The sequence below is a fragment of the Dreissena polymorpha genome, unplaced genomic scaffold, assembly GCF_020536995.1.
Source record: "Dreissena polymorpha isolate Duluth1 unplaced genomic scaffold, UMN_Dpol_1.0 chrUn003, whole genome shotgun sequence".
Taxonomy (NCBI): domain Eukaryota; kingdom Metazoa; phylum Mollusca; class Bivalvia; order Myida; family Dreissenidae; genus Dreissena; species Dreissena polymorpha.
The window spans coordinates 789896-812479 of record NW_026273317.1 but is presented as its reverse complement, the minus strand read 5'-3'; the positions used below and the strand labels follow the sequence as shown (position 1 = coordinate 812479).

Below are 22584 nucleotides of genomic sequence, written 5' to 3'. Positions count from 1 at the left end.
ACTGTTTTTAACGAAGACAGCAACACCTCTATGCATGTAAATACGCATTCTGAATTCTAGGCAGCGCAAAACTAATGTGACATGACGCAAAACAAACATGTACTTAACAGAAGCCGTCAAAAATAAACCTCCAGTCTAAATAATAATATACCATTAGTATTGTATTTTCAAACTGGAACAAACCTATACTGACTTTTTTAATAAAGCAGGAACACAACAGCAAATTCAAGAACTGTTTGGTTGTCATATTTGACCATTAAAATAGCCTTTCTTTACTTTAATATAAAAAAATGCAAATATTACCAATCTGGGACAATTTACAAATTTGACAACCTAAATTCATTCTAAGGCAAGTCAAACATCAATGCCATAACATGCACATGAAGCTAAACAAAATTGTTACTCAATGAATTCTAGTTTTCTTAGACACTGAAAACAAGCACACAACAAGAGAACAATTTAAGATGTGTATATAAAGTTAAAAATCTTATAATGTAAAATAAACCAGCACATACAGCCATCAGAAAAAATTAACTTAAATGGCAACTGTGAAGTTAACAGTTTGCAGAGCAAAATTATTCTTAGCATTTTCTAAGCCAACCTGAAACGTGAAATGTTTGTATCACGTCGATAAATAAAAAACCATCGTTTCAAAGAACAACTCAAAAGTTTCGAGAGGTTTTAAATGATTTGACAATTTACATTTCAAACTAGTACTTATATTTTGTAATATTACTAAATCAATAATAAACTATTATTTCTAATCACAAATCTCTCTATCAATACATTTGAATAATCTGCTAAAGGGATATACATGTTAAATTATTATTTTTTGTCTTTGATTTGTAATGTAAGTTGGCTTTTTAATGTTCTTTCAGTACAGAGAGTTCATTCAAAATGTTGAACACTTACTTATTACTTATTTAGAATAACATATAGTTAAGTCTGAAAAACTGTCTACTATATAGAACACCGATTCTTTATAATATAGTTTATAACCTTCCTTACTAGCATACTGTACCATAATTACTCTAAGTTTTTGGACACCCACTTTTTTAGCAAAAATAACTATTTTTCGTGACTATATTTTCGGACAGACAGGTTTTTGTCCATAATTAATGGCTCCAATTTTTCTGACAGTATATTTAACAGCGCTATGTTACTTGATTTCTGCCCTGTTTTCGCTTATTTGGGACCCTTTGATCATGGAGTTTTACAACTGGATTAAAACCTGGCATAGAACGGCGATGGACCATTACAATTGCATTATTGGATATATTACCATGTATACCGGTAATAAACAATGGTTCAACCAACATAATTTGAAATGATATCGTATTCTGGAAGCAGTATGGTTGTTTTTTATAACGTTTTTATATACCATTTCAGGTAAGAGATTGCAAATAAGTGAAGTTGTTTTTATTCAAAGCCGAGAAAGGAGAGTACAACACAATGAAATTATCGCATAGTTATTACAATTGGTTTTATTTCAATATAATAATTGACAAACAAACATAACACATTATGTCTCTAAACTTTCGGACACTCAGACATTTTGAATAATTTTCGTATCTTAATTTTCGGGCACGAATTTTTTTTATTTTTAATTGTCCGAAAACTTAAAAGAGTAATTACGGTAGCTTTTTTTTTCATAGCCCCTTTTTTCACTAGGTTGATTTTGTTTTGGTAATGTACAATACCAATAAAATTAACTAAGCTTGATATAACAGTATCTGATATCTTACTGCACATTTGTTTCTTTTTCAATAATATTAATCTAACATCGAATTTAAACATTTGGACAAAATGCAAAATATATAGCATTCTGATTTCAATGGTTTAGTTATTTCATTGCGCACGTTTTCTTTTGGAAAAATTCACAATTTCAAATGCCACATTTTCAAATTTCCTAAAAATTATGAATTTACACACAAAAGTGAATCTATTTAAAATTTGTAAATCTAATTTTTTTTACAAGATTAAAATTGTTCCAAATTGAAGAACTATGTTTTATTATATTTTAAAATCAACAATACAATAAAAGTTGAAAACGGAGGCAGTCCAAACAACCTTGATCTTCAATTATGAAATTGACCTGGAGGTGGCTTGACTGCCTTATATACCTTTTTGCAAATTGCCTCAATGTGACACATATGAGAGTCTAATTTCATGAAAATCCTTCCATGGGTATTAGAGATACAAATGGGAAAATAGACGGACAGGTAGGGGATTGAAAAGAACTACTGGTTTATATTCAAGTTATTTACATTTTTACATATATATAAACAGATACGATAATTTAGGATCAATTGTTTGATGAGGAAAATAGCTGGTTAATGAAACATCAGTGTGTTATTTTTTTTATATGTATAACATTTTATTTAGCAATCTCAAAAAATGACTGACACACCCATATAAAGATTGCTGTTAAACTAAGGTTTGTACCTAACACATTGAAAATCAGGTGTTTACTTTGAATGGAATAGTCAGCACTGAAACATTGAAAAACAATCTTAAAAAATAAATTATGACATATGAGTATTATTAAATGTTTGCCAATAACATCACCTTACTTCATGCCACACCTAAGCTATATTCAAACCTAAGCCAAATGAGTTCCAATTGCGCCACCAGCATTCACACTTACACCAGTACTGCACTGGCACTGAAAAAAGCTATGTTTACCCGTTATGTAATCCCGGCGACCGATGCAAGAACGGGTCATCAAACATGGATGAAAACCCAAACGACATGCCTGGAAACCCAAATGAGTTAAATCCGATAGAGCCCAGGGGGTGTAGCTGATGGGCTGTGTACGCCGCCCTAGCCGGTCTCCGTCCACCCAAATTTGCAGACTCCGCTCCTCTGTCCCGCCTCCTTTGCACATGTGCCCGCCTCCTGCTACAATGACATGCCCCTATGTATACCAGTATGACGGCACACAATGCATTTGGTATAAACATGAATGATGAGGTTCATAGTTTTTCATGAGACGCAAAATGAACCATATGAATTCCCACAATGGTTTAGGCCACAAGAAAATGATAAGATGTCAGCACCGAACATTTTTAACATGAAATAAAAATATTTTACATCTTTATTGTGCCCACATGTTAAATATGACACTTGTTTGATTTTTTACAAGCACAGATGTTTTTTCTTTTCATTTTGGTTAAGCCTCCATATTTTATTACATTTACTTTTAATTTTTTATTTATAGTATAAAATGGCAGTCTTTAAAAAGCTGAATTTGTAATGCAGGAATGTTCAGCAAATATATTAACAATAACTTTCATTACGGTGTTTTGTGCTTTAGGCTTGCTTATGATTATACCAAAGATGAAATAAACAAGAGATGTGTTTGTCAGAAACACAATGCCCCTTTCTGCCCCGCTTTGAAGCCATATATTTGACCATTGACTTTGAAGGATGACCTTGACCTTTCATCACTCAAAATGTGCAGCTTCATGAGATACACATGCATGACAAACATCAAGTTGCTATCTGAAGCGACATAGAAGTTATGAGCATTTTTCGAAATCTAAATGGGAAACCAAAATGCAACGAGTGACAGAAAGACAGACAGACGGATAGACTTCTTTTTATCTTGCTCACTCGTTTAAAAAATTTGGGGGACAATTCAGTTGAACAACTGATCAATTTTTTGTGGCCTTCTGAGTAATATTATTGTATACTTTTGAAAATGCAAATATAGGTTAAACATGTATGACAGGTATATATATATATAAATAAACATGTAAATAGTACATGGTATGGGACATTTCCCAGAATGCATTGGGCTTTGTATGATATATAATTATGACAAATGAAAAATTTGTTGAACAGTATGACATAATTATACATGTAACATATATACAGAATGCAAACAGTACATGATATGCAATGAAATGACACCATAAATATAAATGCTTACAGAAGTATTGGTCGAATAACTTTAGTCAATACACAAGAATAGGGTAAATGATATGGATGGCATAGCAAACTTTTAATAAGCAACATATTTTGTTTCTTGGCTTCAATATAATAATAATATCAGGTAAAACAAGCATAATTTAGGTCTTCAGTCACATAAATTTGATAATATGCATAATAAATTACTTTGATAGCATCAAAAGCTCATCTTTGTATACTGTGCTACCATCTCATATGAAGTAACAGATCCCCTTAAAACTGCATTACTACTTAGATGAAATGTCCCTAAATCCCCATATTTTTATATGTGTATAAGCAAAATCTAAACTACAAACAAAAACATGCACATGCAAGTGGGCATAGTGTTAATGTGGCTCAGAAGCAGTACATTTTCATACAGTTAAGTCTGACTAAATCAAATAAAGTGCATTATGCTCTGCCAAATAATTATGTTAATAATCCTGCATATTAATACTGTCTTTCATGTCGGTTTGAAACTGTCAAAATAAATTATTACAACAGAATATATATTAAGCTTTTGATTCAAATTAAACTATTTGCTGCTTATTTTGCAAACAATTTCATGTTTGGTTTGTCCAGGGAATGATTTAATATGTTTGGTATTTGTTATTAACTTATTATGTTGTACATTTAAAGTGTTTAATTTTTTTAACAAAATTTAAAACGCAACATTGTTATATAAGTAACAAAATTTATTGAACAAAACTTCCTGTTGTGTTATTCTTAAATAACATAAAATGCACAATGTATCACATGTGTTTAACAGAAAAAACAACAACATGAAAGTATATCTACAACTTCCAGTTGACTTCTTAACAGAATGCACACAATTTAGTTAACAAACCATAAAATTATGTATTGAGACACAAGAGCACCACATAACAGGTGCCACGCTCGGCTACGGGTGCAGTTTTTAATAAATGAAAGCTTGTCAGATTATTTTTTTTTCAAGAGGTCACAGTGACCTTGACCTTTGACCTTGTGACTCAAAAATGGGTGTGGCATGTAGATCTCATCAAGATGCATCTACATATGAAGTTTCAAAGTTGTTGGTGGAAGCACTTTGATTTTAGAGCCAATGTTAAGGTTTTAGCACGACGCGGACGGAGGACGTCAGACGGCGGACAACACGACTAGCTGGCTATGACAATACCTCGGGTTTTCTCCGAAAACGCCGAGCTAAAAAATGAGATCAAAACATCACACGGATATAATTTTGTAACAGTTTCTTTCTCTTATCAATATGTAGGTTATACAAATCACATCTGAAATATCAACCAAGTATTTTCTCTTTAAATGTTTCCTCAAATTTGTAGTGCTTCCAGATTTAGGGTATCTTACGACAACAAAACACGTTTTGCAAGTTGCCTTTGTATCAGAACCTTTGCGAAATCCGAAATGATCTCATACTTTTGATTTTAATGGTGCGTCTTTCAGCGTGGTTGAAGAAGCCATGGTACCAGCTGATGTTATGCTCAGCATGTTATTCATTCATTCATTGGATGCCATATCGGCTATTGACCAATCACAAGACGTTTTACAAATGGCAAGAAAGTTTAGACGACGGATTCGGAAAGTAAGGTTTAAAATGCGGATCAATTGGGATTGCAGTGAATCCAATCAAAATTGGCTGTATCGAATCAGCGGCGTTGAACAGGTTTTTCGATGCATCGAACAGAAACGTTACAGCTCTACTTGCTTCAGACTTTTATTTCCAGTTTTCATGATATTAATATCCTCTGGGAAAATGAGGAGAGCACTAAATAAACAAGTTTCGCGTTCAGAGACATTTTGCCCCCCAAATAGGGCTTTGAATAAGTGACTCCAATTTCAGTACGGGTCATCAACTGTCCAAGGCCAATGCAAATATGAATTATCAAGCCCATCGGTCAATTCGTTGACCAGTTATTGATCGGAAACAATTTTCACACTTATTGTGACAGTGACCTTGACCTTTGACCTAGTGACCCCAATGTCAATAGTTGTTATCTACTGTCCAAGGCCAATTCACATGAGAAGCATCAAGCCAATCGGTCAATTCGTTGACAAGTTATTTATCAGAAAAGATTTTCCCACTTATTGTGACAGTGACCATGACCTTTGACCTAGTGACCCCAATTTCAATAGGGGTCATCTACTGTCCAAGGCCAATGCACATGTGAAGTATCAAGCCAATCAGTCAATTGGTTGTTGAGTTATTGTTTGGAAACGAACTGGTAAACCGACAGACAGACCAACCAACATCCAGCAAATTAATATACCCCCTATTCTTCGAAGGGGGGGTGGGGGTGGAGGCATAATAACACTTGGGGGTGGAGGCATAATAACACTTAAAACAGCAATGTGTTAAAACTTAGATAGCTTTTTTCAACCAGTATTAGCAAGTCAGATTTTCTATTAAAGCTAAGGAATACATTACCAATGACATGCATGCTATATTGTCTGGTCAATTATCTGTGTGACTACACAACTGCGGTCATCAGTCTCCAGACACCAACAGGCCTCAATATACCATGCTTTCTTTATTGGAATAACACTAACTTTATAATTTATAATGACTGAGCAATTAGTGTATTTTTCTGGAAAGATCTTAGGAGTGGACCTCCTTTTTTTTCATTTATGTAGTAAATGCTGTGATTTTATGATGTGTATTTTTTATTTTATTTTGTTTTAAAGAATAGTCATGAAAATATCACTAGGTCCATTCAATACTTTTTATGACCTCATTGCTGAATTTCTTATAATCCATCAATTGCAAGCCTGGCAACTGATAAGCCCATGGTGTCAGAATCTGGCAACAAAAAAGTGACTGACAGGCTAACCATATACGCCATGTGAATACATAAACATGCTGGGTAAATTTCTTTGTAAGAGGATGTTGTATCTAATTTTAATAACTAAATGTTGATATTACATCAAATATGGATGTGAAGTCATTTGTTCAGTATATGCAAAATTACCATGAACCATATCTGTGTCTTACTGAATATATATGGGTATGTAGGGAGGAAAGTTATACATTGGGAAATGTTTTTACAGCATATAAACTGAGTATAACTTAACACAAAATGATCAATCTCTAACATTACAGGATAAGACTTAGTACTTGCAGTATGAAATAGAGGTTTAAATAATGTTTGTTTGTTTTTATTCTTTTTGCCGATTTGATCAGTAATAAATAGATGAAGTGTTTTTACCTGCATTCACTGTCATAATAACAAATATATCAAAGTTCGTATTAACCATTGGGTATAATGTAAAAGAAAGAATTCCCATTAACACAGCGGATCGATACATACAACTAATTCAAATTGTTTATAAACAATATCTAATTACCACTCATATGTTTCATCAATACCGACTTTACATTCCCTAGTGTTGTCATGGTTTTTACAATGTTATAGCAGCTGCAGACTTTAGCACAGCCTTCTGGGTACGCTGTGCATATTTTAGTTGTTAGGGTTGCCCTTCAAAACCACTCACAAAGGATTTAATTGACAATCAGAGATATTGAATATTTCTACCTACATGTGTATGTAACTGTTTTGTTCTAAAGATTAAATGTTAACAAATACCTTAAATAGAAAATATCTTATGAATTTGTTGAAACTTTTTCAGTCTAGGCTTGTTACATAGGGTGTTTTGTTTTAACAAACCAGTCAAAACAGCAATTTAAACTTATTATTGGAAAGCTATAGGTGAATTCAGCCCATGCCATGTTCATTTTCAAAATTTTATCTCCAACAAAACTTATACACAAATTGAACACTTGATTCCATTAGGATATCTTCAGAAACCTTTTTTTGTATTTGGCAGAAGAATTGCATTGGGTAATTAGCTTTGGGCGAACACAATCATGCTCTACAAAACAAAATCCATAAAACCATATCACATTTATGTACATAAAATGAAGTTCAATAAATTTAATAACTGTTAACCTAAAATATGAGTGCATTCATCAATCATGATATTATAATGAAGTACGGTGTATATAATATAAAATATGGGAGTAAAAAATACTTAACATGCAGACAATCAATTTCATACACATCGAAAACACAAGAGACAAAATTGTCACAAAACCAGGTTTTCATTGTGAAAAAAAAATCTGATAAAGGGAGAAAACTCAAACTGAACTTTTGAAATGAACAAACAAAATTAACCCCCTTGGTAAGTTTGTTTTAAAAAAAAATCTATTTTAAGTCGTGGCGACATTGACATTGGAGATATTGACGTGATTCTTTCGTGCGACACACCGTCCCATGATGGTGAACAAATGTGCCAAATGATTTTAAAATCTCACAATGAATGTCATAGTTATGGCCAGGACAAGCTCATTTATGGCCATTTTTGACCTTTGAACTCAAAGTGTGACCTTGACCTTGGAGATATCGACGTAATTATTTCGCGCGACACACCGTCCAATGATGGTGAACAAATGTGCCAAATGATTTTAAAATCTGACAATGAACGACTTAGTTATGGCCCGGACAAGCTTGTTCCGCCCGCCCGCCAGCCAGCCAGCCAGCCAGCCCACCCGCATTCGCCAATCTAATAACCAGTTTTTTCCTTCGGAAAACCTGGTTAAAAATCATAACAAGATGTGTTTGTGAAACACTATGTCCCCCACCATATATTTGACCTTTGACCTTAAAGGATGACCTTTTACAACTCAAAACTGGAGCTCAATGAGATACATATGCATGCCAAATATTAAGTTGCTATCTTCAATATTGCAAAAGTTATGGCCAATGTTAAAGGTTGATGCAAAAAAACAACAAACAAACAGACAGGGCAAAAACAATATGACAAAAAAATACTGTTAATCAATACACAACACGTGTTAATTTTAAACACAAAACCAAACAGAGCAAAACCAACTGGATTATATTGTTCACTTAAAACACATAAACTGTGAGTGAAAATCTTTGAAACAAACCATCAAATGTGTACCCCAAACAAGGTTTCCATAGATACACTAATCAAAGGGCACCTAAGGGCTGATAAGCACTGCGTAAAAGGTTAGTAGGTTGTGTCAGTTGCAAAGTGCAACGTAGCTTGCTGCAGTACCAAGAAAGCAACGTTAAGTACTGAGAATGCAAACTGTAGCACCTTGAATGCAAAATTAAGTACCCACAATGCAAAATAAAGTGCACAGACAACAAAATGTGGTACCCAGCATGCTAAGTACCCAAATGCAAAGTGAAGTTACCAGATTGCAAAGTACAGCACCAAGAATGAAAAGAGAAGTACCCAGAATGCTTAGTGCAGTAGCAGTTGTGCAAATATGCCTAGCTTATGGTGCATTCTTAAATTGTCATCCTCTGTTCTATTATATTGCAGGTCCACTATGCTTATCATGTAGATGATCAAACATTTTGATTGCTTAATTCTCTCCAATTAATTTAATTGTGTTAACATTGTATTTTTTTAATACATGATATTATAAACACTGCCATAAGCGCCTTACCCATCAAACCAAAATATGCTCATAAACACTCAGACATTTTTTACTCGTTTATCAAACTGCATGAAACAGTTGAAACCACTGATGACACATGGTATGTGATTTGGCAACACAGCATATGCCATGATACAGTATCATTATAATGAGAGAACAGTAAGAGGCACTCTGTCCCTAAACATTGGCAACCATTACCTATGGACCCTACTTACCCAGGAATATACCATATTGCACTTTGAATTACACAGGATATATTCCAAAAGTGTACATTCTGATAACAAAAGGGGCCTTAACATTGCCTCTAAAGCAGCCCTACAGTGTACTTACCAACAATATCCCAAGAAAGGGACAAACCAACACACAAAGAAAGGGTCTGGACAAACAAACAAAAATAATAATTTACCCTTAAAGAAAGCATACACATGTAGGGTACAAATGATAACACTTGGCCCCTACAGTTTACTTACCCAGACCCTGCCGAAAAAGGGTCTGGCCCGCCGAATGATGAGAAGAAGGAGGCGGAGGGGCCGGGGAACCCTGTAAAAGAATCCGCAAACAATCCATTGGAAAACATCCCTGGTCCGACCCTTGAGCCTACAATGGAAAGGTTGCCCTTGGTAACACACAGCATACAAGTGGGCTCTGTTAATAAAACCCTCATTATGACAATTAAGCAAACTGCTGTTGATTTTCTTTGTTAAAAATAACTCTTTTTAAGTTTTTGAAGTATAACTGCTTGCCAACTTGAGAACCTTTTAAGTAATTTTAATCAAAAGTTAACTTTTGGTATAAGGAACTCCCAACAGAATTCAATAGGTCTGACCTCTCTTCAACTTTAAGAAAAAAATATTTAATGAATGAAGAAGAGCACCGCATAACGGGTGCCAACGCTCGGCTGCAGTTTCAGTTTTGAATAAACGAAAGCTTGTCAGATTTTATTTTATTTTTTAGAGGTCACAGTGACCTTGACCTGTGACCTAGTGAACCAAAAATGGGTGTGGCGTGTAGAACTCATCAAGGTGCATCTACATATTAAAATTCAAAGTTGTAGGTGCAAGCACTTTGATTTTAGAGCCAATGTTCCAAAGGTTAACAAAATGTTAAGATTTTTGCATGCTGCAGACGGAGGACAATACGAAACGAAGAGCTGGCTATAACAATAACTCGGGTTTTCTCCTAAAACAGCCGAGCTAAAAATGCTAAATGTTCACTTAATTTTAAAAATTAATCATTAAATTTGCTTTTTTTAATGGCTGATCAACAAGAAGCGGTAATTTTATGTCATTTAAATTTTGTTTGTTTTTCTAATGTGCATGCATTTGTAACAAGAGCTGTCAGAGGACAGCGCACTCGACTATTCGAGTGCTTGACAGTATAACGTAAGCCATCATGGGGAAATTGTTCATATTCAATCATTTATTAGACGATCTTTCAAAAATAAACAAGAGGTCCATAATGGCCCTGTATCGCTTTATTTAAGCATATGTTCATTTTTGTGACCCCCAGGGCAGGGTCAAATTTGTCCCCAGGGGCATAATTTGAACAAACTAGGTAGAAAACTATTAGATGTCACTAAATACCGAATTTGGTAGAAATAGGCCCAATGGTTATGGACAAATACATTTTTAAAGTTTGCACAAAATGGGCCCAATATAAGCATATGTTCAATTTTGTGACCCCTGGGGAACGATCAAGTTTGATCCGAGGGGCTTAATTTGAACAAACTTGGTAGAGGACTATTAGATGTCATTACATACCAAATTTGGAAGCCCTATGCCATACGGTTATGGACAAGAAGATTTTTTAAAGTTTGCACAAAATAGGCCTTATATAAGCAAATTTTCAATTTTTTGACCCCCTGGGGCAGGGTCAAATTTGACCCCAGGGGCATAATTTGAAGAAACTTGGTGGAGGACTATAAGATGTCACTACATACAACATTTGGTAGCCCTAGGCCCAATGGTTATGAATGAGAAGATTTTTAAAGTTTTCACAAAATAAGCCTTATATAAGCAAATTTTCAATTTTTTGACCCCCCCGGGCAGGGTCAAATTTGACCCCAGGGGCATAATTTGAAGAAACTTGGTAGAGGACTATAAGATCTCACTACATACCAAATTTTGTAGCCCTAGACCCAATGATTATGGACGAGAAGATTTTTAAAGTTTTCACAAAAAAGGCCTTATATAAGCAAATTTTCAATTTTCTGATCCCCCAGGGCAGGGTCAAATTTGACCCCAGGGGCATAAATTGAAGAAACTTGGTAGAGGACTATAAGATGTCACTACATACCAAATTTGGTAGCCCTAGGCCCAATGATTATGGACGAGAAGATTTTTAAAGTTTTCACAAAATAGGCCTTATATAAGTAAATTTTCAATTTTTTGACCCCCCGGGGCAGGGTCAAATTTGACCCCACGGGCATAATTTGAACAAATTTGAAAGAGGTTCACCCCATGAACATTCCTGAGAAATTTCATCAGAATTGGACCAGTAGTTTAGGAGAAGATGTTTAAAGAAAAAGTTAACGCACACACGGACGGACTCACGCACGCACGACGGACACAGGTCCATGACATAAGCCCTGCTGGCCTCTGGCCAGTGGAGCTAAAAAAGGAAAAAAAAAATTGGGGGGGAGTAGGGGGGGTAGGGGGTGAGAGGGGGGTTATAATGTGGGGTGTGGTAATTTATTAGATGATGTTTAAAAAAAAAAATTGGGGGGGGGGTAGGGGGTGAGAGGGGGGTATAATGTGGGGTGTGGTAATTAATTAGATGATGTTTAAACAAAATGTATATATTTTTTTTTTTGGGGGGGGGAGGTTGGGGGGGGGGGGGGAGGGATTCTGGGTAGGGGCGTGGTGTATTGTTTGGGTGGAATCCATTGTGGTATTCAGGTAAGTGTTGTTTTGTCAAAGTAATTATAAAATGTGATCATAAATAAAGAAGTTATGGCAATTTAAGCAAAATGTTCAATTATCCAAGTGTAAAAGGGGACATAATTATGTCAAAATGCTTGATACAGTGGTCTGCTCCTGTTTATAGGTTGGGGTCATGTTGGTAAACAAGTATGTAACAAGCAATATGTCAAAGAATATAGGAAATATTTGGGGTAATACACAAACTTTAACATAGATTTATCAATAATATGCATATTCTAAGTATAAAAGGGGCAATAATTATGACAAAATGCTTGATAGAGTTGTCTGCTCTTGTTTATAGGTTGGGGTGATGTTGGTAAACAAGTACGCAAAATATGAAAGCAATATGTCAAGGGACAATGAAAATAAATGGGGTAGTACGCAAACTTTAACATTTGCTGCATATACTAAGTGGAAAAAGGGCCATAATTAATAAAAAATGCTTGATAGAGTTGTCTGCTCTTGTTTATAGGTTGGGGTCATGTTGGTAAACAAGTATGCAAAATATGAAAGCAATATGTCAAGGGACAATGAAAATAATTGGAGTAGTACGAAAACTTTAACATTTGCACGCAGACACCGGGATGAGTAGGATAGCTCCACTATATATATATATTTCATATATAATAGTCGAGCTAAAAAAAATGAGTGCTCATATATATTCTTTTCTCATAGTAAATTTTGCATCATACTGATAAGTTTAACTAGAACTGTGTCAAAAACACTGATGCCTCCACAACATTTGTTTGGAGACAGACACATTCACAGCATATTCTATCATGGGAAAAACACACACCATAGTTCTGCCAAACTCTTCTAAGCTGAGTCTTTTTTTACAATCGTTGACACATTAAAGTCATTCAACTGATTAAGATTGTCCAATTATTAAATAGGAGTTAAAAACAGCAAAATGCAGGACATAAATTATATTTCATAAAAGAAAACCAGACAAAGGCCATAATTCTGCAAAAACTTTCCAAGCCGAAAATCCTTCTTTGAAATCATCTACACAAGATTCATCCATGAATTAAAAAGAGTAACAAGCATGACATTTTAAAACAATGTATTCCTAGTAAACAAACAAAGGGCCATAATTATGCCAAAACTGGTCTAAGCCAAAATATGTTTCTTTGTAATCATATACACTTTTGAGTCATTCAAAAATTTAAGATTGTGCATAGTTAAAGAGGACTTAAATCACAAGCTTCAAATGAATATTATATTATATATTGGAAACACAGTCAAAGGGCAATAATTCTGCCACAAATCATAGCAGCTGTTGTATTGCAATCATCTACACATTAACGCTTTGCATGCTGGGAAATTTGTCGTCTGCTTATATGTTGTCTGCTTTATTTCTAAAATTAGCATTTTCTTCGATTTTTTTTCCCAAAGAATACTATTAGAATAGCAAACAGTTTGGATCCTGATGAGATGCCACGTTCTGTGGCGTCTCATCTGGATCAAAACTGTTTGCAAAGGCCTTCAAAGTTCAGTTCCAGCACTGAAATAGTTAACATCATTAAACTATGAAAGTGTAAGCCTGATCAAATAAGTATTTAATCAGGAGTTCTAAACCCATTTTTCAGTACTTACGGACAAGTGCAATGCTTAATGATTCCCGCTTGTCAGGGCATAAAAACTGTTTGCTTAATTTGCCATCTTAAAAATTGTAAATTAAAGTAGCCAGCCTAAATTTATTATACAATGTGACATGTACAAACATATTTCAATTGAAGTTAGTTTACATTAATACATGCATTAGACATATGGTATATAAAATATTTCCTTAAAAAAATCTTTAACATTTTCAATGTCATTTCAAGTACAGAAATTTTCAACCAGCTATAGAGCTGAGCATGTAAGAATTTTCATTTGAACAAAAACAAACAAATAATTATATGCGCATATATATTATTTTATACAAGACATTATTTAAATTTCTCTTTTTTTACAAATGGTTAAACCATTATTTAAGGTTCTCTATCAACAAAATATCAACAAAGTGATCAATTCAAAATGCCTGTAGTATACTTGGCATTACAGATTCAAATTCATATTCAACATCAAGCAGACATTTACCCATGTATGCCTAGCGTCTAGAAAAAAGGCCTTGGCAAACAGTGTAGACCCAGATGAGACGCCGCATGATGCGGCGTCTCATCAGGGTATGTGCTGTTTGCTTAAAGTAATTTCTGTAAGAAATATTATAAATATAGAAATAAGTAAACTAGAAATCCCTAATTTTGGAAATAAATTTATCCTATTTAGAAGGATGGGAGAGTCCACTAGGCATAAATGGGTTAACAAATAGCCATGGAATCAGTAAGCAGTTGTTAGGGGTAACAACTACAGCATGCTGTACTAAACTTACAGAATACCCTGAAATAAATCTCAAAGAAACAAATACCAATTAGAAGTATTAGTTATTAGTGAATGCAATTTCTTTCATAGATATGGCACTTGAATAAATCATAGACGATAATTTATGAAATATATTTTATACAGAGATTTTTATAAACTTTTACTATAGATGGACATTTACAAAAAGGCCGACAGACTTTTTTATTTGAAACCAAACATTGCCTGTGATGATGGAATGACTTTCTCAAACATTTTTCTTAGAATTTTGCTAACCAGTAGGGGACAAAAAGTTTAAAAGGGACAGAGAGACAACATTCTCAATAAAAGGAACACCGCAAACTACCTGAGAAAAATTCTGCAAATGGGTCGCGGCCTCCGAAAAATTCCCTAAACACTTCCTCTGGATCTCGGAAATGGAAGCCGTGTAAATCATCAAATCCGTTGTGGTCATAGTGAGAGTATCCTTGTTGATTACCCGTAAGGCCTTCTTTTCCATATTTGTCGTATACTTCTCGTTTTTTCTCTAAAAGACACAACAACAAGTTCATGGAACTGTTTACACATCACTCATGGTTGACTGGTTTGCATGATACTGTATCATGGATGATACTAACTTTGGTCTTCACTTGAAATGCATTTTTAAGCATGTTAATGTATACATTCTGTATTATAAGAATGAGCTGCATAAACAAGAAATTTATATTATAGAAATCAACCAGTAAACATTTTCAATTACTTCATGAAAATCATTACTTTTTAAGTAATTTAAGCTGATGTAGCATCAAACAATTTTTTTTTAATCAAACTTAATTTTCTATTACCCTGTTTGTAACAATTGGATTATGGGTTATGGTGAGGACAAGTGATTCACACATTCATCTTTGTCCTTACTTTTATTACCATTTACCAAATACGTACACCACATGTATAACACCACTGACTGTGTGACACTGCCATCATTACTAACTGACAATGTTACCACTTACTGTCTGTCTGACAATGTTACCACTTAATGTCTGTCTGACAATGTTACCACTTAATGTCTGTCTGACAATGACAGCAGTTACTGCCTGAAAATGTTTCTGTCTGACAAAGACACCACTTAGGGAATGACAAAGCCAAATGTCACAGACAATGACACAACTTATTGTGTATCATGCAACAACTCAGTGATTCAAAATGTCATGATTAACTGTCAGCCAAGGACCCTACTTACTGTCTGATAGAACTTCGTATGCTTCCGAGATCTCTTTGAATCGCTTTTCTGCCTCTTCTTTGTTATCTGGATTCTTGTCCGGGTGCCATTTTAGCGCCATCTTTCGGTACCTGGAATGGGAATCAATTGTAAGTGCATACTTATTTGATTCTATCAAGATTAATTCATGTGTAAATTAATTATCTTTTCTTCATAAAGGAATGCATTTTGTGCATTTGTGTACCTGTGACAGGCAGTAAGAAAGACAATACACAGCATGTACATAAAAGGGACCATACTAAACAGACAAAAATGCATGTTTTCTCACTGAGGTCAATAATTGTAGAACACACATCTGAAGCCATTACAAAATAATATCATGGACAGTGATTTTTTAACCTGCGAGTCCTGTACTCACAAAAACCTCTGGGAATGCAAAGTTTCGAATTATGTGAGTCCCAAAAATGCATTGAAATTTCTCAAAAACTAATATTTAACTTTTAATATTTGGACTCATTCTTTCAATTCAGGGACTCATAGATTTGCAAGTTATCGAGTCCCATGACTCAGATGAGAAAATTTGTAAAAATATCACTGCATGGAAATGACACAAAACATAGTTTTCAACATTTATTACTTTAATTTACATATTGCGTAATCTCTGACTGGGTTTGCCTTTCAGATAAAAAAAACAGAAAAAGTCAGCTCAATACCTCAAACAAAGATTTAGAAAAAAACACACCCAAACTCTCCATGAAAGCTGACATGCAAACCTAGCTTGGAATGGCATTTAGGGGCAGTCAGGTTAAGGTAACTGTTACTAACAAAACCAAACAGGTGGTTTCGCATAACGGGTGCCACGCTCGGCTGTGAAAGCTTGTCAGAACAGAATTTTTATTTTTTTAGAGGTCACAGTGACCTTGACCTTTGACCTAGAGACCCAAAAATGGGTGTGGCGTGTAGAAGTCATCAAGGAGCATCTACATACAAAGTTTCAAAGTTGTAGGTGGAAGCACTTTGATTTTAGAGCAAAATGTCAAGGTTTTAGGACGACGCCGGCATACGACACGACAACGACGAGCTGGCTATGACAATACATCGGGTTTTCTCCAAAAATAGCCGAGCTAAAAATGAAGTTCATCTTGATGAAACTTTGAATATAGCAAGCTGACATGCAGACCTAACTTACAAGTGGGGCCAGTCAGATAAGGATCAAAATCATTGTTACTTAAAAATATATGAGCCTTGTTCTGAGAAAACTGGGCATAATGCATGTGCGTAAACTGTTGTCCCAGATTAGCCTGTGCAGTCCGCAAAGGCTAATCAAGGACGACACTTTCCGCCTAAACTTGATTTTTCGCAAGGAGGGACTTCCTTGAAACTAAAAATACCATACAAGCGGAAAGTGTCATCCCTGATAAGCCTGTGCGGACTGCACAGGCTAATCTGGGACAACACTTTACGCACGTGCATTAAGCCAAGTTTCTCAGAACGCGACTCATATATATATATATATATATATAACAGTTTCTGCTCAAAACTTGATCTTAATCATAAAGCATGGTACTTAAACCAATATGGGTTTCTTAAGGCCTTATTACAATAATAAAAGAATTTCCTAAAAAGAATTTCAGGTTATAACTATTTACAAAGAATGAATACCGGAACATCACCTATGCCAAACATTCCCAGAACCATGATAACAGTAATGAAATGCTAGATATTGCAAAACCTGCTGTAAAAGTATGTAGAAGTAACAGGAATGACGTAACACGAGTTCCTCAATGTTTGGCTGACAGAGTGATGACACTCAAAAAATTCCTTGGTATCATGCTTTGCTTTTGTTTACATATACACAGTTTAATAAACAACTAGCAAATTGCCAACAAAACTTTATTACTTCACCTAATCCAGTTGGACTCCCTCATTGTTTACAGAATACATTATTAACAGATTTACCAAATGCAAATAGTATACCACTTACTATTAATGTAAGACAATGTGAATATACAGAGATATATATCACATGATAGGCAAGATGGCCACATCCATGTGAAGACAGGCATTTTTTCCCGTTTTATACCCTTAATTACTATTATTATTTTTTTAAATAATGCTTACTTTCCAGCCATATCAACAAGAAAGTTATAAGAGTTCATTTCGTTTTTTACAATTGCTATATAATTCTCGAGTTTACTTGCTACACAATTTCTTAGTGGGTTCACAAAATTACAGCTCCCGCTTAGAAAATTCGTAGCGAGTAAAGTCGAGATGTAAAGGGAATATTAATACAAAATAAATGCTCAACACGTTCTTACTAATATGGCTGGAAAGTGAGCGCCATTTGAAAATTAAACAAAAGTAATAAAGGGTACAAATGGCGAAAAATACCTGTCTCCGCATGGACGTTGCCATTTTTGCTATTCACTTGATTACCCCACAGGGTTTTACAGGACGCAATATTCTGCATCAAATAAGCATAAAATGCCAGTCAGGACCCGTCGTCATTGTTAATTTGCCTCCCATGGGACGTATTGGTTCTCATATTATCAACAAGAAACTCTGACTATTAACTAAAGTCCTAGGGACCCCTTAAATATGACATGCATGTAAAACCCTGACCCCATCTGTGAACATATAGGAAGTAAAATAAGTAGGGATGGCAACGAATACCGATTTCGGTATTCGAATATTCGGTCACCCTTCCGAACGAATATTCGGATATTCGGTCAACATCTGTTGGAAAAAAAGTCATCTTTGTTTGCCGTTCCATTACTCCATGAATTCTACTTTCGTTTTTACCGGAAGTTCACCGGAAGTGACTTAATATTGACACAGCGTTGCCCTCGCTAATTCGAAGCTGATTTTGTTGATTACTTTTTTTTGTTAAAATTGAATGACAAAAACTGTTTTTAAACTATTAATATCGTACATCAACAATACAACGAGAAACATAATATTACATGACGACAAAATAATTACATGACAAAACAGTTAGATCAACATAAAATTAAAGCTGAACTTAAACGAATTATGTACATAGCCACAACACACTTTGAACCTGTTTAACATACTAAACAGTCAGTCTTTTAAAATTGCCACGTTTAAAAGACACTTGGATCGGCGACTTCTTATCGGATGATGTCGTGAAATACTTCCAAGCAGCGGAAGGCGTAGGTGGCATTTTGCTTGGACAGATATTTACTTTATGCGTGTAGCAATTATAATATTTTCAATTAAATGAGGGTGCAATACCAAAAACATTTCTTTAAATATAATACCTGATTGAATATTGAGTAATTAATTAATGTTTGGACCATACGATACGCAAATACTCATTTAATCTTTGATCATGTTAAATGTAATTCGAGTTATAAGATCAAGACGGGTCGGTGGTTTAATTGCCATACGGTCTTATTTGTTTTTTACACAAAGTCGGCTTTTCCTTAACTAATTTAATCTTTGATAATTTTAAATGTAATTCGAGTCATTGGATCAAGTGCAGGTCAGTGTTTTGATTGCCGACGCGATTTGCACCTATCATAATTTTGACACAAAGTGTCTGGCTTTGTTAGCGGGATTTATGACCGGTATACTGTCATCACCATAGCGACGCATTATCGCGTCAACCGGAATAAACATTATGACACGAGGAACAACTTTTTTGACAATATTTGAAGCAAATTTTTACGAATACAAAGTCTTTGAAATAACTCGATTTTTTATTTTTTCTTCCGAATATTCGATTCGGAAAACAGTATCCGAATATTCGGTCCGGGACCGAATATTCGGATATTCGTTGACATCCCTAAAAATAAGACAAGGTTGACAGAGAAAATGACAAGTATAAGCAATCGTCTAGGAAGGAGAATATCAGCATGTCAGGGAAAGTTGTTGAAGCAATTATTGGGCACCAAAGTCATCAACAACTGCAGCACTTTTTAACAGGTATCATAAACCTGGGAGGGATAACAACAGGTTACAATACACTAAATGATCGCTTCATGTAGGGCTGTACTCTCTAAAAAAATATCATAGTTGACAGGAAGGCATGTTTTACACTTTTTACCATTATTCAGGTGTTATCTTGCGGAGATAATGGTAGGGCATGAATAGGTGTTCACTACTGAATCCCTGAAATATGATACACTTGAAGACTATAGTAAACCATTGCACTAGAAAAGGTTACATTCCACTAAGAAACGGCCGAAAAAAAAAGTTGCAAAAACAGTCGATTTTGATTTGTGTCAAGTTCTTTCTTGCATTGTACATGACATATCTTTTTTATTGCATAAATCGATTCCGCTTAGAATGGCCTTTAAGAAAAGGTATGGTTATGGGGGTCTCTATGTGCAAAATGTTGCATTTATTTTCGCTCAAAGTTGTCGCTTTTACATTGAATTACATAGGGAAACTATTTGGTGTATTATGACCTAAACGCAAAACCAGGCCTAGTCACAAAGAAGCTGTATTTACAGAAAATCATCATTTTTTAGTGAGATATGATGCGTTTTGGCAAATTTCACGGAATAAATGCGTTTGTTTCATGAATTTAAGGAGCATCGTGAGTTTTTAAGAAAAAAAGACGTTTTCAGAGGAAAATAAGAAAAAAATGTACAAAAACTCGTCTTGAGCATCTCAAATCGCAACAATTTGTGCTGAAAGAGCTCATGAACACGTTTTAATAGTTGTTTACTTCTTTTTCTACATAGCTTGTAACAATATTCCAGTATTTTGACCGATTGTAATTATTTAGGGTAATCGTTTTACGCCTGAACGCCCGTTATAAATCAAAGCTCCGAACGCGAAAGCCACATGGCTTATCAGGCGTTATAATAAAATGCATTGTCAAGCATTTCTACGTGAAAGATCGGTCTGAAAATTGGCATGCACATAGAAAATAGGTTTATAAGTATCGAGAAGTGCTTATTTTTCGCGATGTTAACAGTAAACGTTGTCTTATAGGTTACAATACACTAAATGATCGCTTCATGTAGGGCTGTACTCTCTAAAAAAATATCATAGTTGACAGGAAGGCATGTTTTACACTTTTTACCATTATTCAGGTGTTATCTTGCGGAGATAATGGTAGGGCATGAATAGGTGTTCACTACTGAATCCCTGAAATATGATACACTTGAAGACTATAGTAAACCATTGCACTAGAAAAGGTTACATTCCACTAAGAAACGGCCGAAAAAAAAAGTTGCAAAAACAGTCGATTTTGATTTGTGTCAAGTTCTTTCTTGCATTGTACATGACATATCTTTTTTATTGCATAAATCGATTCCGCTTAGAATGGCCTTTAAGAAAAGGTATGGTTATGGGGGTCTCTATGTGCAAAATGTTGCATTTATTTTCGCTCAAAGTTGTCGCTTTTACATTGAATTACATAGGGAAACTATTTGGTGTATTATGACCAACAGACAATTTGATGTGCAGCTACTGCTCCCCCACCCCCACCATTCCATTCCCTCCACCCACACATGCCATAAGAACAACACTCCTCAAATAAAGGTGAAAACACATCTACTGAAACACTTAAAATATAGAAGCACATCTCTTAGTAACATTATAAATAGATTCTATATTTATATAACCAAAATACAAATGAAGCGAAGGCTATTTTTATGAAAACAAATTAATTTGGTATGCAGGAATAATTATACTCATCCAAGATTCCAGTGGCATGCAAGAAATTTCGAACTCTGAGTGAAGTAGGTATTCAGCATGTAACATCCTCCATGGGTGATTTTGTTTAAATATTCTTTCTCTTTGTCATTATGCAAACAGTTTTAAGTGCAAAATTCTTCTTAACTTGTACATTAAATCATATTTCAACACCAAGGATTATAAATGATCCCAGATACTTAACATCGTCATTTAGTATAGATAGTGTTGTAATTACAGCACATGCATTATGAGGACCTTAATTTTATCAAAGCACCTTTTCCTGAAAATTCAACATAACAAACAGAAATCCTGTATGAAAGGTAAAAACAGTGGATCATCAGTGATTTTTTTACCTGGGAGTTCCGAGTCCTGGACTCACAAAAACCTTTGAGGATGCAAAGTTTCTAAATACTTGAGTTGCAAAAAAGCATTGAAATTTCTAACAAATGTTTATATAATTTAATATTTGGACTGGTTCTTTCAATGCGGGGACTCATAGATTTGCAAGTTATCGAGTCCCAGGACTCAGATAAGTAAAAATTTTAAAAAATCACTGAGATCATTTTCCGAAGTTATTGTTGAGAGGCATGAAATTGATTAATTCATTTAAAGAGTTTGCTGTAATACAAGGGAGAAAACTCCTGGCACTCCATGACAGAAAATGGGAGCTTACTCCAGCTTTAAGCATGTTACTATTGGAGAATGTCATCAGGTACAAAACAGTAATTTAGACAGACTTTGAAATTGCAGGAAGAGGTCTGATTTCTTGCAAACACTTGAAATTCTTGCAAAACCCATCTGTCAGGTAAACAGAAATGATTCATGATTACTGAACATTCTTGACATCAAACATCTATGCCAATCCCTTGGTAGATGATTAAAACTAAACTATGTAACATGGATTTCAAAAAAATGTGTTATTTTGAGGAATTTTTTATTAAATTATTTGATGATGGTCATGATGATGATGATGATGATAATGATTATGGGTGCAACAATACGTCAAAATCCATATT

At 34.7% G+C, this 22584-nt stretch overlaps 1 protein-coding gene across 7 annotated transcripts in view; it reads right to left on the bottom strand.

The window, feature by feature from the left end:
• LOC127863246 (dnaJ homolog subfamily B member 6-like) overlaps positions 1 to 22584 on the bottom strand; it is a 77804-nt gene that overhangs the window by 6000 nt on the left and 49220 nt on the right. For 5 of the 7 annotated variants that reach the window (XM_052402643.1, XM_052402641.1, XM_052402639.1 and 2 more), the window contains 4 exons: positions 15917 to 16026; positions 15044 to 15223; positions 9886 to 10012; positions 2686 to 2901 (listed from right to left, as the gene is read on the bottom strand). In XM_052402643.1, coding sequence (XP_052258603.1) covers positions 2686 to 2901; positions 9886 to 10012; positions 15044 to 15223; positions 15917 to 16026 — 633 coding nt within the window. The remainder of the gene's footprint in view (positions 1 to 2685; positions 2902 to 9885; positions 10013 to 15043; positions 15224 to 15916; positions 16027 to 22584) is intronic. The other 2 variants (XM_052402642.1, XM_052402646.1) reach the window with 2 other exon arrangements.